Genomic DNA, 23,441 nt, shown 5'->3' on the forward strand with positions numbered 1-23,441 from the left:
TGAAGGCAGCAACTCATGCCAGCTTACAATTACCAAGGGCATTTGGCAGCTTTCTGCACCTCAGCCTAAGTTCATGTGAAAGTTATGCCTGCCTGCTAAGCATGATGATACAATCTGCAATTGGTATTTTAGGACCACTCTATTTCTACAATTAATTCAAGATCATGTTACTTAATATGAATTATAAAATCTCCACTGGATACTACAAACACAAAGCACTCAACTCAAAGACTCGCAGCCAGTGTATCAGCTGCTTCCTCAAACACCAAGTCTGCCAGGAGGATGTTGTGATCAAAATAACGAATGTAAAATGGAACATGATTGTGAATGAAAATCATGTAGCAACTGGCCCCGTCTTGTATTCTGAAGGTTTACAACCTGGAGCATGCCCTAAATTTTTGTATCATGAGGTTTTCAGAACTGCCTCCCATGTTGTTGCATGCTCTCTCACTGCATGAAAAAAAAGTATATAAATGATAAGGCCAGTTCTTACTGACTTGTATTTAGCAGCTTGCTTATAATTCCTCAGCTATAATGCTAACTGTAACATTCTAAGCGAGGGTTGAGGCAGAGGTTGAGAGCAAGATCTTGGCCTGGATTTTGCACTCAGCAGTGAAAGAACACCTTTCGCCATTTGGCCACTCATCTTTCCTGTCTCAGAAACTCTTACCTCTGGTCTCTGCTTTCCGTCCCCGCCACCTCTGCATCTGCAGTGGTACTGAGAGAAAACAGCAGATTTGTGCTTCATGGAGCCACTGTAAATTCCCAGGGGCTGTGCTTCAATCCTAGCAATGTGTTGCAGGACCAATTGCTAAACTGCCATGACACGCTGCAAACCCCATTGAACACTGGTATCCAGAGATATCAAGGCAGCAAATTGAGATTCTGTGGCAGCAAGCTGACATTGTGTGACTACAGTCTAAATTTGCCTGAATTTGAACAGGTTAAACAAATTCAGTAGAGATGTTTGCAACATGAAGAAAAAAAAGCCTCTAGTTCTCCCTCGGTTCTTGTCCATTTCTAACCAGCTGATATTTGATTCTTTTAATTTTACAGGTATTTAACCCTTGGCACATAATCATAGCATTGCTTGCTTTCCCAAGCTGGTTGGCTGCTGTCTTGAACATTGCATCCAAAGGATGACTCCTCTGACATTGCAGCACTCAGTATTGCACAAATGTCGACCTCTTGTGTGCTCAAGTCCTATCTTGAATCCACAATCTCCTGATTTGGACCTCAATGAGCCAAGTTAGCATTTATTAATACAAATGAGAGACAGTGAACAGAGATCCATAAGGACAAGAAATAGTTTAGTTCCATACAACCACAGATAACTTGTCTTTTGAATGGAGCTGCCATGAGATGTAGGAGCACAAGTAGGTCATTCGGCCCTTTGAGTCTGCTCCGCCATTCAATGAGATTATGGCTGATCTGATAATCCTCAACTCCACTTTGTTGCCTTTTCCCCATAACCTTTGTTGATTTAAAAATCTGTATCTCAGCCTTGAATATACTTAATGACCCAGCCTCTACAGTCCTCTGCGGTAAAGAAGTCCACAGATTGAACAACTCAGAAGAAATTCCTCCTCATCTCGGTTTTAAATGGGTGACCCCTTACTCTGAGATAATGCCCTCTGGCCCTGGACTCTTCCACAAGGGGAAACAACCTCTCGGCATCTATCCTGTCAAGCCCCCTAAGAATCTTATGTTTCAATAAGGTCGCCTAATTCTTCTAAACTCCAATGAGTACAGGCCTAAACTACTCAACCTCTCCTCATAAGAAAATCCCTCCATACCCAGGATCAACCAAGTGAACCTTCTGTGGACTGCCTCCAATGCCAGTATATCTTTCCTTAGATAAGAGGACCAAAACTGTTCACAGTATTCTAGGTGTGGTCTAACTAGTGCCTTGTATAGTTTTAGCAAGACTTCCTTATTTTTATACTCCATTCCCTTTGAAATAAAGGCCAACATTCCATTTGCCTTCTCTATTACCTGCTGAACTTGTATGCTGGCATTTTGAGATTCATGCATGAGGATCTCCAAATCCCTCTTTGCTGCAGCTTTCTGTGGTCTTTCTCCATTTAAATAATATTCAGCTCCTCTATTCTTCCTGCCAAAATGCATAACCTCACATTTTCCTACATTATATTCCATCTGCAAAGTTTATGCCCACTCACTTAACCTGTCTATATCCCTCTGTAGAATATGTGTCATCCTCACCTGCCCACCCACCTATTTTTGTGTCATCCGTAAACTTAGTACATTAATTTCCCTCATCTAAGTCATTATATATTGTAAATAATTGTGGCCCCAGCACTGAACCCTGTGGCACTCCATTAGTTACAGGTTGCCATCCTGAAAATGCCCCCTTTATCCCAACTCTGCCTTCTATTAGTTAGCCAATCCTCTATCCAGGCTAATATACTACCCCCAACACCATGGGCTGTTAGCTTATTAAGTAGCCTTATGTGTGGTACCTTATCGAATGCCTTTTGGAAATCCAAATATCTATCCTGCTTGTTACCTCAAAGAACTCTAATAAATTTGTCAGGCATGATTTCCCCTTCATGAAGCCTTGTGACTCTGCTTGATTATATTATGTATTTCTAAATGCTCTGCTATTACATCTTTATAATGGACTCTAATATTTTCCCAATGATGGATGTTAAGCTAACTGCCAACAGTTACCTGTTTTTTTGTCTCCCTACTTTTTTTGAATAAGGGTGTTACATTGGCAGATTTCAAATCCTCTGGGACTTTTCCATAATCTAAGGACTCTTGGAAGATTACTACCAGTGCATCCACTATCTGTGTAGCTACTTCCTTTAATATCCTAGGATGCAACCCATCAGGCCCAGGGGACTTAACGGCCTTTAGCCCCATTAGTTTCCTTAGTCCTTTTTCTCTGGTGATAGTTATTATATTTATTTCCTTCCTCTCTTTTTCTTCCCCCCCCCCCCGCAGCCACACACACAAACACACACACACACTTTTGCCCTTGATTATTTAGTATTTTTTGGAATGCAATTAGTGTCTTCTACCAAGAAGACTGATGTAAAGTATTTATTCAACTCCTCTGTCATTTCCTGGTTCCCCATTATTTCCCCAACCTCATTCTGTAAGGGACCTATGTTCACTTTGACGCCTCTTCCTTTTTATATATTTAAAGAAGCTCTTATTGATGAGTCCAAGATAAAAAGCTTCGACATGTCTCTCTTTTTCCAGCAACACTCTTCATACCTGTTTTTTGATGAATGTTAATCCCAGGTCCTTCCAACAATAATTGTGGACAGTTAAGGGTTACTGGCTCCAGCAACAATTTTCAGGGAGGCGATTGGAAATGGAGGGAGGTGAAGAAAACAAAATTAAATTTATTGACCCTACCTGCTGGATCTCGCCTGGTCTACGATCTGCCTCACAACAGACTTTGTGGAAACTGTCCTTGCTCCCCCCCCACCCCCACTCGGACCTTTGACAGAGTACACTTGCGGATTGGGTGCCAATGACTCCATCACACTTGATCTATGTATTTAAAGCTTCCTTCTTGCAGGCTCAGGTGCTCAAAACGGCAGGTTAAGATTGTGAAATGACAGTGGAATCAGAGGGGCTAAGTGACTGATCTAATTTAATTGCTGCTCCTGCACCCAGGGCCTGGATTCCAACAAACAGTGCAAATTAAAATCAGGGCCATTGCACCTTCTCTCTAGTTTAAAATCTTTCTTGGTCTGTAGTGGGCAGATTGGCAATTTTTTTTTTCAAGTACGGTGTTCTGTAGGAATGAACTTTGGGACAGTTAATTAATGTTTAGTTTTACCTTGTGCAGAATCTAGTAAGTGGCAAAGTGCTGGAGTACGTACTTCAGCCCTCACAAAGTGGGAGTCCTAGCTTCCACCCCCACTCCTGATTGCTGCCTGAAACTATCTTCACAGTGCTGGGCAGGAGATAGCCTTATAATACGTTAATGAGACACTGCTGTTAAGAACAAGTTTGCCTCCACCATGCCTTAGTTGGCTTCTCTTCATTTCTGTAACAATTTGTTAATCTCTTTTCCAGAACTTTCTGGACAACCTGCCAAGCAGTGATATCTTGGCCTTCGTTTCCAGAGTCTTCTTGCTGTTTCAAATGACAACTGTTTATCCACTACTGTGCTACTTGCTTCGAGTGCAACTACTGAGCCAGTTGTTTGGAAACGTGTATCCCAGGTGTGATGTAATTCAGTATTTTCTTTCCAACTACTTAAACAATTTCACCAGCCAGTTTATGCAATGCAGAAATTTTCCAAGTTAGTTGTTGCAAGACTGATTCTGAAAGTTGGCTGTCACCTAATTAGATAATAGCAAGGTCTTTTGTTTCAAGTATTACATCGTAAACTTCAATCTGGCGGGAGCATTGGGAAACGAGTTGCTGTGTGTTTGCTGTGCACCTGGTATTTTTTTTCCCCTGGTTCGGTGCCACAACAATGTAAGGCTTCCTACTCCAATCATGTGGATAACCTCGAATCATAGAATGGTAACGGCACAAAAGGAGCCCATTCATCTTGTTGTGTTTGTGCTGGCTCTCTGCAGAAGCGACTCAGTCCCACTCCCTGACCCTTTCCCTGTACACCCCCCATTTTTTTCTGTTCAGGTGCTTAAACAATTCACATTTTTGAAAACCACAACTGAACCTGCCTCTACCAGCCTCTCAGTTAGTGCATTCCACATCCTAACCACTTGCTGCATAAAACAGCTTTTCTTCTTGTCACAGAATCACAGAATCTCACAGTGCAGAAGAGGCCCTTCGACCCATCGAGTCTGCACTGACACGTGAGAAACAGCTGACCTACCTACCTAATCCCATCTACCAGCACTTGGCCCATAGCCTTGAATGTTATGACGTGCCAAGTGCTCATCCAGGTACTTTTTAAAGAATGTGAGGCATCCCACCTCCACCATCCTCAGGCAGCGCATTCCAGACCGTCACCACCTGTCACCTTTTGGTTCTTCTGCCATTCACCTCAAATCGGTGTCCATTGATCTCAACCCTCCCCAATGGGAAGTTTCCTCTATTTGCTCTGTTTAGACCTCTCCTGATTTTGATTACCTATGTTAAATCTCCTCCCAACTTTCTCTAAGGAGAACAACACCATCTCCAATTTATCCACATAGCTGAAATCCCTCATCCCTGGAACCTTTCTCGTAAATCTTTTCTGCACCCCTTCTAAAGCCTTCAAGTCTTTCCAAAAGTGTGGTGATCTGAATACCCCATTTGAGGCCGAATCAGAGTTTTATAAAGTCGCTTCGTAGTACAGAACTTGATATTGCTGGAAAAGACATTTTGTCAAAGCTTTTTGTCATGCACTCGTCAGGACAATCGCAAGAATACCAAAAAATACAACCTTATACTGTGTAAGAATAGAGTGCTGATTGGTTGGCAAGTGAACTCTGGTAGAGGCGTTGCCATGGAGAATGTACCAGTTAATGGTGACTGACAGCTAACTGCCAAGCACTGTTTGAGATTTAAACCAGGCAGCTTGACTCTGGTCAAGGTATTGCCCTGAGAAATGAACCAGCAAATGGCTATCGCTTATTTTGTTTAGCTGAAACAGGCGCAATGTGTGTACATGTTCTTTCATTCTGCAAAGAACAGGACGCTCTGTATTAATATATGTAACTTCCAGTACATGCAAACACACCACACTGAGAGCCTGGCTGATAATTGTAAATTGGCTGTCAGTGTAATTTTAAGCACATTGAGGGTTATTTAGCAAATGTTGTCAAATTACGGAATTACATCTAATATTGGACATTCTGTTTTGAGTTTTGCAACCACAGGCTGGTTGGGTACGGTCTGTACCTTGCCTGTTGCAAACAGCAGACGGGACACGCTGCTTGATACAATCTGCCAGTCTTTGGAACGTACAGCCTACATACCTAGCATCACACTGACACTGAAGCTCATACGCCACATTACTCATTTGTTTGCTAGGCAGAACGTCTTTTTAGTTTGGCAGCATCCTGTTTGTGACAAATACCACTCATGTTGCTAATACATAGCAGCAGTGTGAAACAGATTCACCTGTTGCTCAAATTTTCAAGATACCTCGCCCTTCCAGTATAAGCTGAAGTAGACTGGGCACTTTTCGGGGCCAAAAGTGACGGCCTTGGGCCCGTGTATGAGTTTGCGCAAAATACAGTGTGAAATGGTCTGATCAGGGTAGCCATTCCCCCACGAAATGTCTTTGCGCCCTATTTCGGCATCAAGCTTGTTTGGTGAGCAAATGGTTTGGGCCCCATTTACGAGGTTGCTGATAAGGCCAATTTTATAATGCATGGAACTGTAAGAATCTGTAAGTACCAGTGTATTGACCACTGGCTTGCGGTAGACTATGGTAGAGAGCCCCATGGCAGATTCCTTAACTCGTACGTCAAGGGAAGGGAGTTCATTTGACTAGTCCATTTTAAAGGTGAATTTGAGCACAGGATGGAACCAATTAAGATAAGCAAGGAAATTACATGCTGCTCGGATTTAAATATAGCAAACGTATCATCCACATATCGGAAGTATGCAAAGTGCAGGAGGTTAGGTGTCATTCCATCAAAGACACATTCCTCATGGAACCCAACAAAGATGTTTGCGAGAGCTAGGCCTAGAGGGGATCCCATGGCAATACAATCTATTTGGGCATACATGGTGTCATTTAAAGGTGAATTGTGTGAGTTGCTGAGTTCATAAGTTCAATGCACACTGATTCCCACAATGGTGGCAGGTCTAGATTGCAATGATTTGGTGTTGCAGTGCAAATATCTATGGCTTCCTTAAGTGGAACATTAGTGAATAGGCTAGCAATGTCAGATGAGCACATGGACACAGCTTTACTATCGATATACAAATCCAATATGGCTCTTCGGAAATGTGAAGAAATCCTTCACCATGGAGCTGGAAAACTTGTTCAAAACTGGTTGTAAAAATTCACCCAACCATTTGGTCAATTCATGCTGTGCTGAACCAGTCATAGATAAGATGGGGTGTAAAGGGGCATCACTTTTGTGTGTCTTGGGCAGCCCATAAATACATGGAAGCAGCAAGTCGTGAGGACGAATCTTGTCATATATATCGCATGTCAGCTCATCGCTCTTACACAAGTCTAGCAAGCATTTTTTAGCTTGCTTTCAAGAAAGGCTATCTGGTCATGTTGAGCGGCTGGTCCAATGGATACGAATTTGGTCCCATTAAGAATGGCGTGCATTTTGTTGATATAGTCACACTTGTTAAGGATGTCTATTCCTGTCCTTTTGTCAGGTTTACTGATGTGTATTTTGGGATGATCTTAAGGCCTTGCAACGCTGTAAGACATTCGCGTTGCATGTGAAAATCAGACAGATCATACGGAATCCTGCAATATGCATGACATCTTTGTTGGGTTCCATGAGAAATGTGTCTTTGATGGAATGACGCCTAACCCCCTACCTCCTGCATATTTCCAATATGTGGATGATATGTTTGCTATATTTACATCATAGCAGCATGTAATAATTTCCTTGCTTGTCTTAATTGGTTCCATCCTGTGCTCAAATTCACCTTTGAAATGGAGCAGTCAAATGAACTCCCTTCCCTTGACGTTCCCTTGAGTTAAGAAATCTGCCATAGGGCTCTCTACCATAGTCTACCGCAAGCCTACCTTCACTGGTCGCGCGTTGGGATTCTTACAGTTGCACACGCTATAAAATTGACCATATTGGCAGCCTCAGAGGGCCCAAGCCATTTACTCACCATGCAAGCTTGATGCCGAAATAGGGCGCATCAAAGACATCCTGCGGGATAACGGCTACCCTGATCAGATCATTTCACGTTGCATATTGCGCACACTCATGAATGAGCCTAATACTGTCACCTTCTGTCCTGAAAAGTGCCCAATCTACCTCAGGTTACCCTGGAAGGGCAAGGTATCTCAAAATTTGAGCAACAGGTGTTTCACTCCACTACTCTGCAGTAGCAACACAAGTGGTATTCGCCACTAACAGGATACTGCCGTCAAACCAAAAAGATGTTCTATCACAAAATGAGTAATGCGGTATATGAATTTCAGTGCCAGTGTGATGCTAGGTATGTATTCTGTATGCCGCAAAGACTGGCGGGTTGTTTCTAACAGTATGTCCCTTGCCCGTTGCCAACAGCAGAAGGTACAGACCACACCCAACCAGCCTGTGCTTGCAAAACTCAAAACAGTATCCAGCATTAGATGTGATTCCGCAATTGGACAACATTTGTGAAATAATCCTCAGTGTGCTAAAAATTACGCTGACAGCCAATTTAAGATTCAGTTGGACTCATAGTATGGCGCATTTGCATGTACTGGAAGCCACGTATATTAATACACAGGGCTCTATTCTTTGCAGACAGAAAGAACATGTGTACACATTGCGTCTGTTTTAGTTAAGCAAAATAAGCGATAACCATTCGGTTCATTTCCCAGGGCAATGTCCTGACCAATCAGAGTCAAGCTGCCTGGTTTAAATTTCAAACAATGCTTGGCAGTTAACTACCAGTCACCATTAACTGGTGCAGTCTCCATGGCAACGCCTCTACCAATCAGCACTCTCTTCCCATACAGTATAAAGTTGTTGGTTCCCCTGACATTGGTATTTTCTTGCAATTGTCCTGATGAATGCAAGACCAAAAGCTTTGACAAAATTTTTTTTTTCAGCAATACTCAAGTTTTATAAAGGTACACCATAACTTCTGATAGAAAAACAAAATACTGTGGATACTGGAAACCTGAAATAAAAACCAAAAATGCTGGAAAAACTCTGGTCTGTGACCTGATCAGATGAAGGATGTGTGTCTCAATCCTTTTGTGCACCTTTTTTCTAATGCCTATATCCTGGTTCCCATCCCCCTGCCCAGTTAGTTTAAAGAGCTTCCCCCCAGCTGCACTAGCAAACCACCCAGCCAAGGATATTAGTCCTGGCTTTTAGGGTACAACCCATCCTGCCTATATAGGTCCCACCTCCTGGAACTGGTCCCAATGTGCCAGGAATCTAAAGCACCATCGCCCCAGTCACACACTTATCTGCTCTATCCTCCTATTTCTGTGTTCACCAACACATTGCACTGGGAGTAATCCAGAGATTTTGGCTCTGCTTGCTGTTCTCTCTTGCTCCCTAAATTCCATGCAGGATCTTATTCCTCTTTCTATCTATGTTGTTGATACTGATATGGACCACAGCCACTGGCTATTCACCCGTCACCTCACCAGAGTGCTCTGCAGCTGCTCGGTGACCTCCTTGATTCTGGTGCCAGAGAGGCAGCATACCATCCTGGAATCATGTCAGTGGCTGCATATACCCCAAAGTTTCCCCTCCCAACTATAGAATCTCCTATCACTTTCTTTCCCAATCTTCCTCCTTTACATCTGCCCCACCAGATGCTACACAGTTGTGCCATCCTGGGTGCCTTTGACTTGCTCTAGCTGCACTCTCCAGAGGAACCATCACCCTTGCCAGAATACAGAATTGAATACCAGTTGGATAGTGAGGTGCACTCAGGAGACTCCTGTATTGCCTGCCTGGTCCTGCTTGACTGTCTAGCAGTTACCAATTCCCTCTCTGACTGCACATTGTTAAGCTGTGGGGTGACCAAATCCAGAAACATACTATTCGTGAAACTCTTAGTCACGCGGATGCATTGTGCTGTCGGTGGTTATGTTTAACCAAGATTGATGGGCTCCTGACCTGAGGGCATGGTAGAACTAGAGCAAGTATTAAAAAGGAGGTTTTGGGGAGGGGAAGCCAAAGTCATAGCAGTTTCAAAATTAGGAAGGTTTAAATGAAGAAAGGCAGGAAAAGAAGCGGTAATGAAATTAAATATGACTCCACAGCAGAAGTAGAGGAAAAATAAAAATCATTGAATACCACTAATAGCTACCAGAAGTAAAAATGCATGGATTTCTATAACTTCTGTCAAAATATCCTCGAAACCAAAAAGTAATCTTTTTGTTTTGGTGGCAGCAGTTTCACTCCATTTGCTCAATGTGAAGAGTACTACCAGGTTTTAACTGCAACCTGACATCCTCCAACTTGTCTTCTATGTCAGTTGGGAGAGTGGAGGTGATGTCTGATGTTTCCCATGGTTGTCAGGTGACGCAGTCCCACAGTGGCCCAACCACCTGGAGCCATAGCTCAGTGCAGTGAGATGGGTCTTTGTTCTGCTAGATTCTTTGCTGCCCTGTATCATCATAATCTGGAACCTACTGATCCAGCTTTGAACTGACAGCTACCCAGTGAAGCTCAGATAACCAGCACTGTTACCACCACTATACCTCTACAATTACATTTTTTTATATCTAGTCTCCAGTTGTTTTACTGATTTTTTTTTTTTTCTTTTTCTCCCCCCCTTTAACAGTTTTGCTCACGTGTTCATCCTAAACGTTGTGGTTGTGTGTTGTGGAGTCCTTGTCGCAAAGTTCTATCCCAATATAGGAGCCATCATAAGGTATTTGTGGAGCCATTTTCAGTATTTTAAATTAAATTGTATTATATCAAAAGTTCAACAGAACTATTGAAACTTTAAAGTGATGTAGAGCAGTCATCCCAAAACCATCTCAAAAACAAAAATTAAGAAATAATTGTAGGGGAAACATTTTATCAACATCTACTAACAGATATATTAAAAGCCTAAAAGTACCACCGAACCTGTCTAAGAAGAGTAAATGGGATTACGAATCATGGACTCCTGCAACCCCTCTCCTAAATTTTAATGCTATATGGTACTTGGGAACCTCTACTGCATGTAGAGTGTTTTAATAATGCTTTTAGGAAATCATGGACTTTCTTGCAAATATCAGTGAGATGGGGGGCTGTGCCTACTTCTCAGGCATGGTATGTAGCACTTAAATATTATTTTTAAAGTTCCCCTCTTGACAAGGCTGAACTTACCTGGCATAAAACAAAGTGCTCTGGAAAAACTCAGGTCCAGCAGCATCTAAGGAGAGAGAAACAGAGTTAATGTTTTGAGTTGAATATGACTTCTTCAGAACTGAAGGGAGATGGAAATATGATGGGTTTTATGTTGTTGAAAGTGGGGAGGGGAGGAAGAACAAAAGGGAAGGTCTGGGATAGGGTAGGGGGCAGGAGAGATTAAATAATGAAGATGCCATGGACCAAAAGGCAAAGGGAATGATAATGGTCATAAGAAACAAAGCATTGGTCCAAAGTGAGTGTTAATGGTAGAATAATGAACAGTTCTGTCTGAAAGCAAAAACATGAAAACAAGGTACAGACTGATACATAGCAAAAAACAGAATCAAAATGGGAGACAGAGTTCATGGTTTGAAATTGTTGAACTCCATGTTGAATCCAGAAGGCTGTAAAATGCCGAATCAAAAGGTGAGGTGCAGTTCCTCAAGCTTGCATGCATGGAGCTTCACTGGAACATTGCAGCAGGCTGAAGACAGATGTGAGCATAAGAGCAAGGTGGTGAATTAAAATGGCAAATGACAGGAAATGTGAAACTTGCAGATGGAGTAGAGGTGTTCCACAAAAGGGTCACCCAGTCTGCGTTTGGTCCCCCCAATGGAGAGGAGACTGCATTGTGAGTAGCGAATACAGTAGACTAAATTGAAAGGAGTACAAATCATTCTTTCACCTGCAAAAGGGATTTTGGGGCCTTGAATGGCAAGGAGCAAGGTGGTCAAAAGGGAGGTTGGACCTCCAGGAATTGCAAGGGAAGTGGACAAGGTGTTAGTTGTGATAGAGGAATGGACCAGAGTGTTATGGAGGGAACGGGCCATTTGGAATGCTGACAGGGAAGGGGAAGATGTGCTTGGTGGTGAAAATGGTGGGGAATACTTTGAATGTGGAGGCTGGTGGGGTGAAAAGTAAGGACAAGGGGAACACTCTGGGAGGGAGGTGAAGAGTTGAGAGCAGAAGTGCAGGAAATGGGTTGCCTTGTTGACCGCAGAGGGGGAATCCTTGGGTAAGGAGAAAGGAAGGCATGTGAGAAATGCCGTTGTGGAAGGCCGTATCATCAGAACAGATGTAACAGAAATTGGGAGAATGAAATGGAGTTCTTCCAGGTGGCGAGGTGTGAGGAAGTGTAGTCAAGATCGCTGTGGGAGTCGGTGGGCTTATAATGAATATTAGACAGGCTATCAGCAGAAATGGAGTCAAAGAAGTCGAGCAAGAGGAGCATTGGTGTAATTTGCCTTTAAGGGATTGCAACCTGACATCATTAGAAAGGAAGGGTGCCTTGCAATCCAGCTTTAGTTTGTTTTTGCACACTTGTAACTCTGTCTTCAAGCTTTGTGCCTCTATAAATGTTCCCATGTGCCTCATCCCAATAAATGAACCCACAACGTGTTTGCACAGTCCTTTGGTACTTTTATATCATTATAAAAACATGACATTCAGCACGTTGATAACTGCAGGTCTACCTGGTGATATTGGACTAGCTCCCAGAGCTGGTTCATGCACACACACTCCTCTTGAGGTGAGACAGCCAAACCATTCTGCACTGCACATGTGGCAGCTGTCCTCCGCTGGCACCAAACCCTCTTCTGGCTGCTGCTGAATTGTTCTGCAGCTTCGTGGACCCCAGTTTCAGGGCCATAATGTGGAGTACTATTTTTCAAGCGTTGCTTTAAAAAAATTACTACATATTTTAAGCTAAGGAAATACCTTTTCATATTTCCGATCATTTAGCTGATGTACTATTGTCAACCTGATGCCATCACAATTAAATTCCAATCCTTCAGAGTCCTGACAAATATGTGAATGCATTCCAGTTATAACGATTCAGTGATGAGTCGGTGTTCCAGTGGTTACTCATTGAAGGCAGACCATGACTCAGTATAAAGATAAATCATTGGCTCATGTACAGAAATGAATTGTTTAACTGCTCCAATTCTTAAAGATGAATATTATTTGCTTGATACCTGTCCTTAAAATCACATCTATAAAATTGAAAACCCATGTTTTCTCATTGACTTAAGTACTAGGGTGATTATTATGACACAGCCAATGGTAAAGACTGAGCTGCTTAAATCCCAGAGGAAAACTTGAAACAATTGTCATAATCCATTTTTGCAATTTGTATGTTTCAAGATGCAGGCTTTGAATTCAGTAGTAATAAGACCGCAGTCTCGGTTTTTTATAAAACTAAATTAAACATTTCAATACAAGAAAAATTGTAAACACATGCAAATATAAACACAATTTACTACTATAATAATCCCCTACTATAAAAATCCCCTAATTAATCTGACTCTCAGTTACACCTTTGTTAAGGTAACAGTAAAACTCAAATTTAAAAAGACTCCAGGCAAAGCACATTTGACCGTACGAATTCAACTGTGTCTTCAAGGAACCTCATTTTGGAGACGTACAGGCTAGTTAGATCTTAAATGCCTCTGCCTTACACACACACACACACACACACACACACACACTATTTTTTCTGTTTATACCTAGCTTTTCCTTTGAATGTAAATTTTTCATTGTATCACCAGGCTTGTAACATTACAACTCCTGACAATACTTTCATCCCACTAATTTTATTAGTAATATAAACATATTGCTTGGTGTCTCCCAGCTAGGTGTAAGATTTTACTCCCACTCTTAAATGCTTTATTCAGCAAATGCAAATGTACACCCTTAACACCCATGTTTCTGAACTTCCCCATGTTTATCTAATTAGCATTTCAAACGTACTTCTTACCATACAGCAAAGCACCCAGACCAGCTGGCTTTAATCCAATTAAGACACACATGTACAGACACCACTAAACTCTATTTTTAAAAAAATGTCTAATATTGGAAATTAATCTCTTCATGACATGCTCTTAATTCTTCATTTAAAATTTAAATGTTCAGATTCCATAAACACAATGTTATAGTTCTATAGAACAATAAACAGATGTAATGAATATTTTGTTAGGTTTCAATCACTGAGCAAAACATTCCCATGATCTATTTTTAATGTAGAAATATCATTGTTCATGATTCTGTCCCTTCCCAACTTCAAACCTGACCATTTTCTTTGTATAAAAAAAAGACAATTGTATTTATATAGTGCCTTTTAACATAATGAAATGTCCCAAGGCACTTCACAGGAGTGTTCTGAAATGAAGTATGACACCGAGCCACATAAGGAGCAATTAGATAAGGTGCCCAAAAGTTTGGTCAAAGAGAGAGGTTTTAAGGAGCGTCTTAAAGGAGTTAAGTCACTTGGAGGCAGTGAGGTGTTCTAGACGTTGGGCCTATCGTGGCCAGCAATGGTGGAGCAATTGAAAGTGGAGATGCAGAGAGGCCAGAATTTGAGGAGCACAGATAACTGAGGTTAATGGGGCTGAAGGAGATTACGGAGATGGGGAGAAGTGAGGCTATGATTTGAAAACCAGGATGAGAATTTTAAAATCAAGATGTTTCTTGACCAGAAACCAATGTAGGTCAGCAAGCACCAGGTTGATGGGGGAAACGGGACTTTCTGCGAGTTAAGACACGAGCAGCAGAATTTTGGATGACCTCCAGTTTATGGAGGGTAGAATGTGGGGGACCAGACAGGAGTGCATTGGAATAGTTGAGTCTAGAGCTAACAAAGGTTGGAATGAGGATTTCAGCAGCAGATGAGCTGAGACGGACAAAATCGGGCAATGTTATGGAGGTGGAAAAAGGCAGTCTTACTTTTTGGCTCATATAAGGCCAGAAGCTCATTTTGGGATCAAATGTGACACCAAAGTTGCAAGCAGACTGGCTTAATCGCAGACTGTTGCCAGGGCAAAGGATGGAGTCAGTAGCTAGGGAACAGAGTTTGGAATGGAGACCGAAAAGAATGGCTTCAGCCTTCCCAATATTTAATTGGAGAAAATTTCTGCTCATCCAGCCATGGATGTCTGATAAGCAGTCTGATAATTTGGCAACAGTGGAGTCGTCTGGGGAGGTAGTGGTGAGGTAGAGCTGGTTGTCATCAGCATATGTGTGAAAACTAACACTGTCTTCAGATGATGTCACTGAGGGGCAGAATGTAAATGAGTGATAAGAGGGGACTAAGGATAGATCCTTGGGGGGGCTCCAGAGATAAAGTGCAGGAGCAGAAAGAGAAACCATTGCAAGTGATGAGACAGTAAAAATGGAATCTGGTGGGAACAGTCCCAACCAGTTGGATAGTAGGGAGGTGCTGAAGGAGGATGAAGTGGGCCCACTGTGTCAAAGGCTGCAGACAGGTCGACAAGAATGAGAAAGTTTACCTTAGTCACAAATGACATCCTATGTGATTGTGATATTGATAAGAGCTGTTTGTACTGTGGCAAGGGCAGAAACTTGATTGGAAGAATTAAAGCATGAAGTTCTGGGAAAGATGGGAACAGACTTGGGAGGTGACAACGTGTTTAAAGACTTTGTGGAGGAAGGATGGGTTGTAGATGGGTTGGTAGTTTGCTAGCATGGCAGGGTCAGTTGTTTTTGTGGAGAGAGATGGCAGATTTAAAGTGGAGAGGGACAACACCTGAAAAGAGAAAAGAATTTACAATATTAGCAAAATGGGGGCCAGAAGGGGAAAGTGAGTAATCGGCAATTGTGTAGGACTAGGATAGAGGGAACGAGCGATGGATCTCACGGACAAGATGAGCTTAAAGGGGGCATGAGGAGAGATTGTGTTTATTTTAAAACTCATTGAATTAATAAATTCTAACTTTCTGCTTTTGTAATGCAGGCAGGTTATGACCTACATTGCACTACCAGCTTGATTTAACAAAGAACCAACATTTATCAAAATCTCTCATCAAAAAGTGCCTGTGCAAATGGAATACAAAAGATGTTTCGCTTCACAGCTAAATAATTACCCAGTTTGAAATTCCAGGGCTACTTGAGACTTAAACTGGATAATGTTAAGGTTGGCCCTCTAGTCCTCTGGCGAGGGAGTATTTGTCCTCCTACCCATAATCAGGTGCACTGACCTTTGCTTGATTTCACTTTGGGAAGATGGCTGTGATAGCCATTTCTGCAACGTATAACTCCTGGTGGAGTGCAAGACAAAAAAAATCTGGAGAGATTATATTTTTGTGTATCATTCTGTATTTTTCTTTTAACGCAGGTATTCAGGAGCAACTTGCGGTCTTGCCTTTGTATTTGTTTATCCATCCCTTATTCACATGATATCACTCCATCGCAGAGGACAGCTGAGTTGGCCATCTGCAATCTTCCATAGTTTTCTCCTAGTGCTTGGCGTGGCCAATCTCATTGCACAGTTCTTGATATGAGACTGGCAAAAAGAAATACCAAATCAACTGAATTACATTCTGTTCTACGAGAAGAACTGTAAATTATATGTACTGTTCTCATATATGCTAACACTTGCTGTCTTAAGTGTGGTGATCAATTGTTAATCAGCACTTGCACCCAGGAGCTAGATATTTCTCCCATTTTTATAAGCTGCTCAATTCCCCTGTAAATGATTGGTATAAAATAGAGGCCAAATATTGTGGTTGCTCTTTCATTTATTTGCACAATAAAACCAGTTAGTAAATTGCACCTCTTGTGTTTTTCATCATGGGTTAAAATTGGGTTCTCTTGAATACTTTTAATACAAACAATCCAAATAATATACAAGATATAAAGCTACAAACACATCTTGTCAAGGCTACTTTTAAGTGCTAATCTAATGGGATACCATTTCTATATTTGTTAAAGCCAGATTATTTTTCTTTCTGCAAGCCATTAAATTTGGGAGACTACATGTGGCAGACAGGGGAAACGTTTCTGCAATGTTCCATTGGATCAGTTACCCTTGTCTCTACATGTGGCTGTTTACAATATGGTATAGAGAAGAAATCCTCTAAGATGCATTTGGCTGGGCTGGTTTGAGGAAATTTGGTCTATTGGTTTAAAATAGTCTGATATGCAAATACATAAGAATGAAAAGGTTCCAGCAACAACTGGTTCTAATGTGTGGGCACGCAAACCCACTTACAAGCCACTTCAATAGACTGATCTAAATGATAATTTTCAAGGTCTGCATTAGTGTGGGTGGAACCCCCCACTTGTGCTCAATTTTATAACGCTAGATTTTTCCCACTTATTTGTGCGCAAGTGTTGGCAGACTAATATTTAGATACCCCAGTAGACCTGGAACATGCTACCTTTTTGCTTACATGACGCCTGTATGTAAATGTTAAAACATATTTTCAAATTGTCATGCTTAACTGAATTTTCAGCAATTTGAACAGTTCAGCAAACTTGGACACAATGTACTATTCTGCATTATGACGTAATGAAGTTGACATATTGTTTAAAAAGAACTCTTAATTGACATGCCATGCCAAGTCGCATAAGTCTAAAAAGATTGAGGAACAAGCTGTACAAGCTAGATGTTTGTTTATTGATGAGTTTGTACTTTAGCTGATAATGCCAGTTACTGGCATCAAAACATTTAGAACTGAGGCATAAAGAATTCAGTTTATGTTGTTTTATTGGTAAAACTTTCAAATTAACAGACTGATTACAACTGTAGACTGAAAGTACAGCAAAAGAAAATACAAAGGAAGCAGTTGTGTTATTGATGCAGTGTGTGTGGGGTCTCTTTTTTTTGAAATAGTAATCATATTGTAATGTAGCACCATGAAAATGGTGGGACATATTGTTTTCTCCACTGAATTCCTCATCTGCGTCACTATGGGGAAGTGATGTGTTGCTGGGTTCTTGGCAATGCTCGTACAGCTCTTGGGAGCAGGCCTAGGAGTAGTTTAACTACACTGTGTGGTTGGGGAAACCAGGAGAGATACAACTATAGGTCAAGTACCCAACATTTTGTTACAGTTTCATTACCTATTGCTTTTCTTGAATAAAATATGGCGTACTATTAATACTTTATCACAGCTAAGTTAAACCAATGGATAGGTTCAACTTCAGAAATTTTACTGGGAATATTTGATTTCTGTGGTAAACTGGACGGTTTGCATGACATTGTGATGCCCATTAAAGTATTCTGTACCAGTTTAACAGGTACCATGTACTTTGCTGTTTTCCACGAGGCTTTTTACCATGTCAATTGTGTTTTATTTTTGTCTTTTTCCTCTGGTGCAGTGCACTTGAGTCTGTGAATTCATTATAAATCTATACTTGATGATTATGTTAATCTGCTCATTTGAATGGTACATGTTCCATCAATAAAACATAGCATATTTAAACATGGTTTTCAAGGTGCATTTTAGAATATCTGAAGACTTAATACCTCAACCAAAATGACTGGAATAATGTTGTAGCTAACTTTCATTTCTGATATTGATCTATATATGAATATTCTTTTACCTGGATATTGGTTAGAACACCACCTTGACCCAAGTTGCAAATGATTGTTGAACTGAATTAATAACAGTAGGCTTGGATATATATTTTCTTGCCATTCTTTTCACCAATAGCCAGTTATCTTATATTTTTGTTCTAAAATTACTTTGAATTTGGCAAAAATGTAGAATGATTGTTGTTAATGTATCCCAATATTGCAAAGCAGTCAAGAAAGATAAACCAATATAGTATTCTGATTATAGTGACATGAGCTGATTTTGTTTCTGGAACATGTCATGTGCATTACACTACATTGCACAATCTGATATAATGCGGAGATATGGAGATATTTGAACATGTCACCCAAGACTTTTAGGAGGTCTTGTAGCTCTGTAAGTGATGCCCCTGCCTTTGAGCCAGAAACTTCGGTTCCAGTCCCGCTCCAGGACTTGGCTAAGAAAGGAGTTGACAATCAGCCTGCCAATGCTTCCCTACTGTTCCCCAAAGGGAAAAGAGTGTGTAAAGAAGCGAACAAACCCAAGACTTTTAGGAATCCTTTTCCTGCTTCTGGTGTATTAAGAAGATCTTTTTGATTCTGGGTACCAAGAGCAAGTAAACCTTAGTATGGGTTTTCTGTGCTCCGCCCTGACTCCATTGCACAATTAAATAATTGACAGCTAGGAGTACCATTTCACAGAAGAGAGTGTAAGCACTTAATGTTTAGACATCATGGTGAAATCCTTCGAATAATTACATGTCCTCTGTTCAGTGATACATGTAACAATCAGGGTGTTGGTTTGCAACATTCATTTTTATTTTTAAAAAGTACCGTCTGAATTTTACATGGTTGTAAAATCAGCCTTTGAGTCAGTTAGCTTTGTACATTTTTTTTGCTACCTTTCCATTTTTAAATGTTCTTTTTGCTCATTTACTGGATGTGAACATCATTGGCATGGTTAGTTGTTATTGCCCACCCCTAGTTATTCTGGAGGAGGTGAGCTTTTATTTAGTCATTTATGGGATGAGCGTCAGTTACAAGACCATGTTGCCCATCCCTAATTGCCCTTGTAGGTGGTGGTGGGCTGCATTCTTGAGCCACTGTCATGTGGGTGTACCTAAAGTGCTGTTAGGAAGAGAGTTCCAGGTTTTTGACCCAGTGACAGTAAAAGAATAGCAATTATAGTTTGCAAACCAGAAAGGTTTGCTGCTTGTGGAGGGGAGTGGGGGGGAATCTTGCAAGCAGTGGGTGTTGTCTTGCATCTGTTATCCTTCTAGGTGGAAGAGGTGGCAGGTTTGGAAGGTACTATTAAAGGAGGCTTGATGAGTTGCTGCAGTGCGTCTTGTAGATGGTACATGCTGCTGTTACTGTCCACCAGCACTGGATGAAATGCCAATCAAGTGGGTTGCATTGTCTTGGTTTCCATTGAGCATCTTGTGTGTTGTTGGAGCAGCAGCACACATCCAGGCAATTGGAGAGTATTCCATCACCTTCTTGATTTGTGCCTTGAAAATGGTAGACAGATTTTGGGGAGTCAGGTGAGTTACTCACTACAGAATGCTCAGCCTTTGACCTACTCTGGTAGCCATGGTATCCCCCCTCCAGGCCCCACCCCACTCCAGGCTCTCTCCTCTTTCTCTTTCCACCCCTCTCCCTCCCTCCCCTCCCTCTTTCCCCCCCCCCCCCGCCCCATACTCCCTTCTCCCCTCACAACCTCATCCTCTCCAATACCACCTCCCCCCACCCAAAGTCAAGGGAGCGTAGGGTGAAAGCTCTTCACTGGTTGGAGTCCTACCAAGTACAAAGGAAGATGATTGTTTGATGTTGGAGCTAATCCCCTCCGCTCCAAGATATTGCAGCAGGAGTTCCTCAGATTAGTGTCTTGGGCCCAACTGCCTTCAGCTGCTTCATTGATGACCTTTCTTCGTTCATTCTTTCTCCAAGCAGCAAGAAACATAGAAACATAGAAAATAGGAGGAGTGGGCCATTCGGCCCTTCGAGCCTGCTCCACCATTCATTATGATCATGGCTGATCATCCAACTCAATAGCCTGCTCCTGCTTTCTCCCCATATCCTTTGATCCCTTTCGCCCCCAAGAGCTATATCTAACTCCTTCTTGAAAACATACAATGTTTTGGCCTCAACTACTTTCTGTGGTAGCAAATTCCACACGCTCACCATTCTCTTTCTGGGTGAAGAAAGTTCTCCTCGTCTCAGTCCTACCCTGTATCCTCAGACTGTGACCCCTGGTTCTGGACTCCCCCACCATCGGGAACATCCTTCCTGCATCTACCCTGTCTAGTCCTGTTAGAATTTTGTAAGTTTCTATGAGATCCCCCCTCGTTCTTCTGAACTCCAGCGAATATAATCCTAACTGACTCAATCTCTCCTCATAAGTCAGTCCCGCCATCCCAGGAATCAGTCTGGTAAACCTTCGCTGCACTCCTTCTATAGCAACAACATCCTTCCTCCGAAGGAGACCAAAACTGCACACACTATTCCAGGTGTGGTCTCACCAAGGCCCTGTATAATTGCAGCAAGACATCTCCTGTACCCGAATCCTCTGACTGTGAAGGCCAACATACCATTTGCCTCCTTTACCGCCTGCTGCACCTGCGTGCTTACCTTCAGCGACTGGTGTACGAGGACACCCAGGTCTCATTGCACATTCCCCCCTCTCAATTTATAGCTGTTCAGATAATCTGCCTTCCTATTTTTGCTATCAAAATGGATAATCTCACATTTATCCCTTTTATATTGCATCTGCCATGCATTTGCCCACTCACTCGGTTTGTCCAAATCACCCTGAAGCATCTCTGCATCCTCCTCGCAGCTCACCCTCACATCCAGCTTTGTGTCATCTGCAAATTTGGAAATATATTTAGCTCCCTCATCTAAGTCATTAATATATATTGTGAATAGCTGGGGTCCCAGCACCAATCCCTGCGGTACCCCACTAGTCACTGCCTGCCAGTCGGAAAAAGACCCATTTATTCCTACTCTGTTTCCTGTCTGCCCACCAGTTTTCTATCCATCTCAATACACTACCTGCAATCCCATGTGTTTTAATTTTACACGCTAACATTTTGTGCCAGGCAATGATCATCTTCAGCAAGAGAGAATCTAGCTACTTGACCTTCAATGGCATTGATATAGCTGAATTCACCATTGACCAGAAACTTAACTGGACCAGCCACGGACACATTGTGGCTACATGAGCAGGTCAGAGGCTGGGAATGCTGTGGTGAGTAACTTTCCTCCTAACTCCCTAAAGCCTTTCCACCATCTACAAGGCACAAGTCAGAAATGTGATGCAATATTCTCCACTTGCCTGAAAGAGTGAAGCTCCAGCAACATCCAAGAGGCTTGACACCATTCAGGCCAAAGCAACCTGCTTGATCTGCACTCCATTCACCACCTTAAATATTGACTTCCTCTGCTACCATGTGGCTGCAGTGTGTACCATCTACAAGATACACTACAACTTGTGAAGACTCCTTCAGAAACTTCCAAACTCACACCCTCTACCATCTAGAAGTAAAGAAAATACAACAACCAGCAAGTTTCCCTCCTAGTCGCACACCATCCTGACTTTGAAAGAGTGACACATTTCTGTCACCGGATCAAAATCTCAGAACTTCCCATTTAACATCATTGTTTGTTTACTTATGCCACACACATTGCAGTGGCTCACCACTGCCTTCTCAAGGGCAATGAAGGATGGGCAATGAATGCTAGCTTTGTGAGCAATGCCCTCCTCCCACGAACATTTTTAAAAAAAAGTGCAGTCAAATAACTTAATCCAAACTGTTTGCTTTAGTTCCCTCATTTTACTGTATAGCCCTTTTAAAATTATTGGGTTCCTTGCTGCTCATTTTGAATCCTGTTATGGTTATTCTTTCCTATGGGTGCTATTACTTCCTTTTTGTAAATGTCAAGGAGATACAATAATGTCTATAATGTCATTGGAAATAATTTTAAAATAAGTTCTAGTGGTGTCTGTCTGTGTGTGTCTTAATTGGATTAAAGCCAGCTGGTCTAGAGGCTTTGATGTATAAAAGAGAAGGTTTGAAATGTTAATTAGGTAAATACAGGGAAGTTGGTGATGTGTAAAGGGGGCAGTTTGCATTTTTAAAGTAAACCATTCAGAAGAATGGGTGAAATATTGCACCTAGCCAGAAGAAGTCAAACAATGTTTATTTTTTCCAAAGCTTACTGATAAAATTGGTGCTATGAAAGGGTTTTATTGTTAGAAGAGGTAAAGTTCAGAAAACCTAGTGATACAATGAGAATTTGCATTCAAAGAGGAAAATATGTATAAAGGAAGAGAAGGCTGTTGGTAAAAGGGGAGGGATTCTAAGATCTGACGCCTCCAGACTGTAAACCTCAAGCCACTGTCTGCAAGGACCCAGAGCTGAAAGAAACTCATTTTGAATGTGACTGTCCAGGTGTGCTTGGCCAGGGGTCTGTTTAAATATGTGTTTTACTTGTTGCCTTAACAGAGGTGTAACTGGGAGTCAGATTAATTAGGGGATTTTTTTTTTTTAGAAGTTATAGTAGTGATTTATAGACATTGGTCAATCCAGAGTAAGAATAATCAACTGGCAGAGAGCGGACTTCAATGGGTCAAGAACGGAGCTGGACCGGATAGACTGGAACCAAAGGTTGCTGGGAAAAACAATAGCTGAACAATGGGCTACCTTCAAAGAGGAGATGGTTTGGGCATAGTCAAGGTATGTTCCCTCAAATGGGAAGGGTAGGACAAACAAATCCAGAGCTTCCTGGATGACTTACTGGGTGGTAAAAGGAGGAGTAGGGCCGATTAAGGTCCAAAAAGGGATATGCACAGAGGCAAGAGGCATGGCTGAGGTGTTGAATACTTTGCATCTGTCTTTACCTGTGAGGTAGATGCTGCCCAGGCCATGGTGACAGAGATGGAAACTTAGTCAATAGAAGGGTTTAAAATTGATAAGGTCTTGCGTAAACTGTCGGTACTTAAAGTCAATAAGGCACCGGGACCAGATGAGATGCATCCAAGAATATTGAAGGAAGTGAGTGGAAATTGCAGAGGCACTGGTAATAATCTTTCAATGTTCCCTGGATTCAGGGGAGGTGCTGGAAACAACCTTTTTTGAACGAGGGCATAATGTTTGCAAACATTACGCCCTTGTTCAAAAAAGGTT

At 41.8% G+C, this 23,441-nt stretch overlaps 1 protein-coding gene across 5 annotated transcripts in view; it reads left to right on the plus strand.

Annotated features, from left to right (window-relative positions):
- slc38a9 (solute carrier family 38 member 9) overlaps window positions 1-18,163 on the plus strand; it is an 83,553-nt gene extending 65,390 nt beyond the window's left edge. For 3 of the 5 annotated variants that reach the window (XM_078549684.1, XM_078549681.1, XM_078549688.1), the window contains exons 13-15: window positions 4,057-4,205; window positions 10,387-10,476; window positions 16,072-18,163. In XM_078549684.1, coding sequence (XP_078405810.1) covers window positions 4,057-4,205; window positions 10,387-10,476; window positions 16,072-16,237 — 405 coding nt within the window. In that variant the 3' untranslated portion in view covers window positions 16,238-18,163. The remainder of the gene's footprint in view (window positions 1-4,056; window positions 4,206-10,386; window positions 10,477-16,071) is intronic. The other 2 variants (XM_078549692.1, XM_078549702.1) reach the window with 2 other exon arrangements.
- Window positions 18,164-23,441: the final 5,278 nt, after the last annotated feature.

Source organism: Cetorhinus maximus, chromosome 1 (assembly GCF_964194155.1).
Source record: "Cetorhinus maximus chromosome 1, sCetMax3.hap1.1, whole genome shotgun sequence".
Lineage (NCBI taxonomy): Eukaryota > Metazoa > Chordata > Chondrichthyes > Lamniformes > Cetorhinidae > Cetorhinus > Cetorhinus maximus.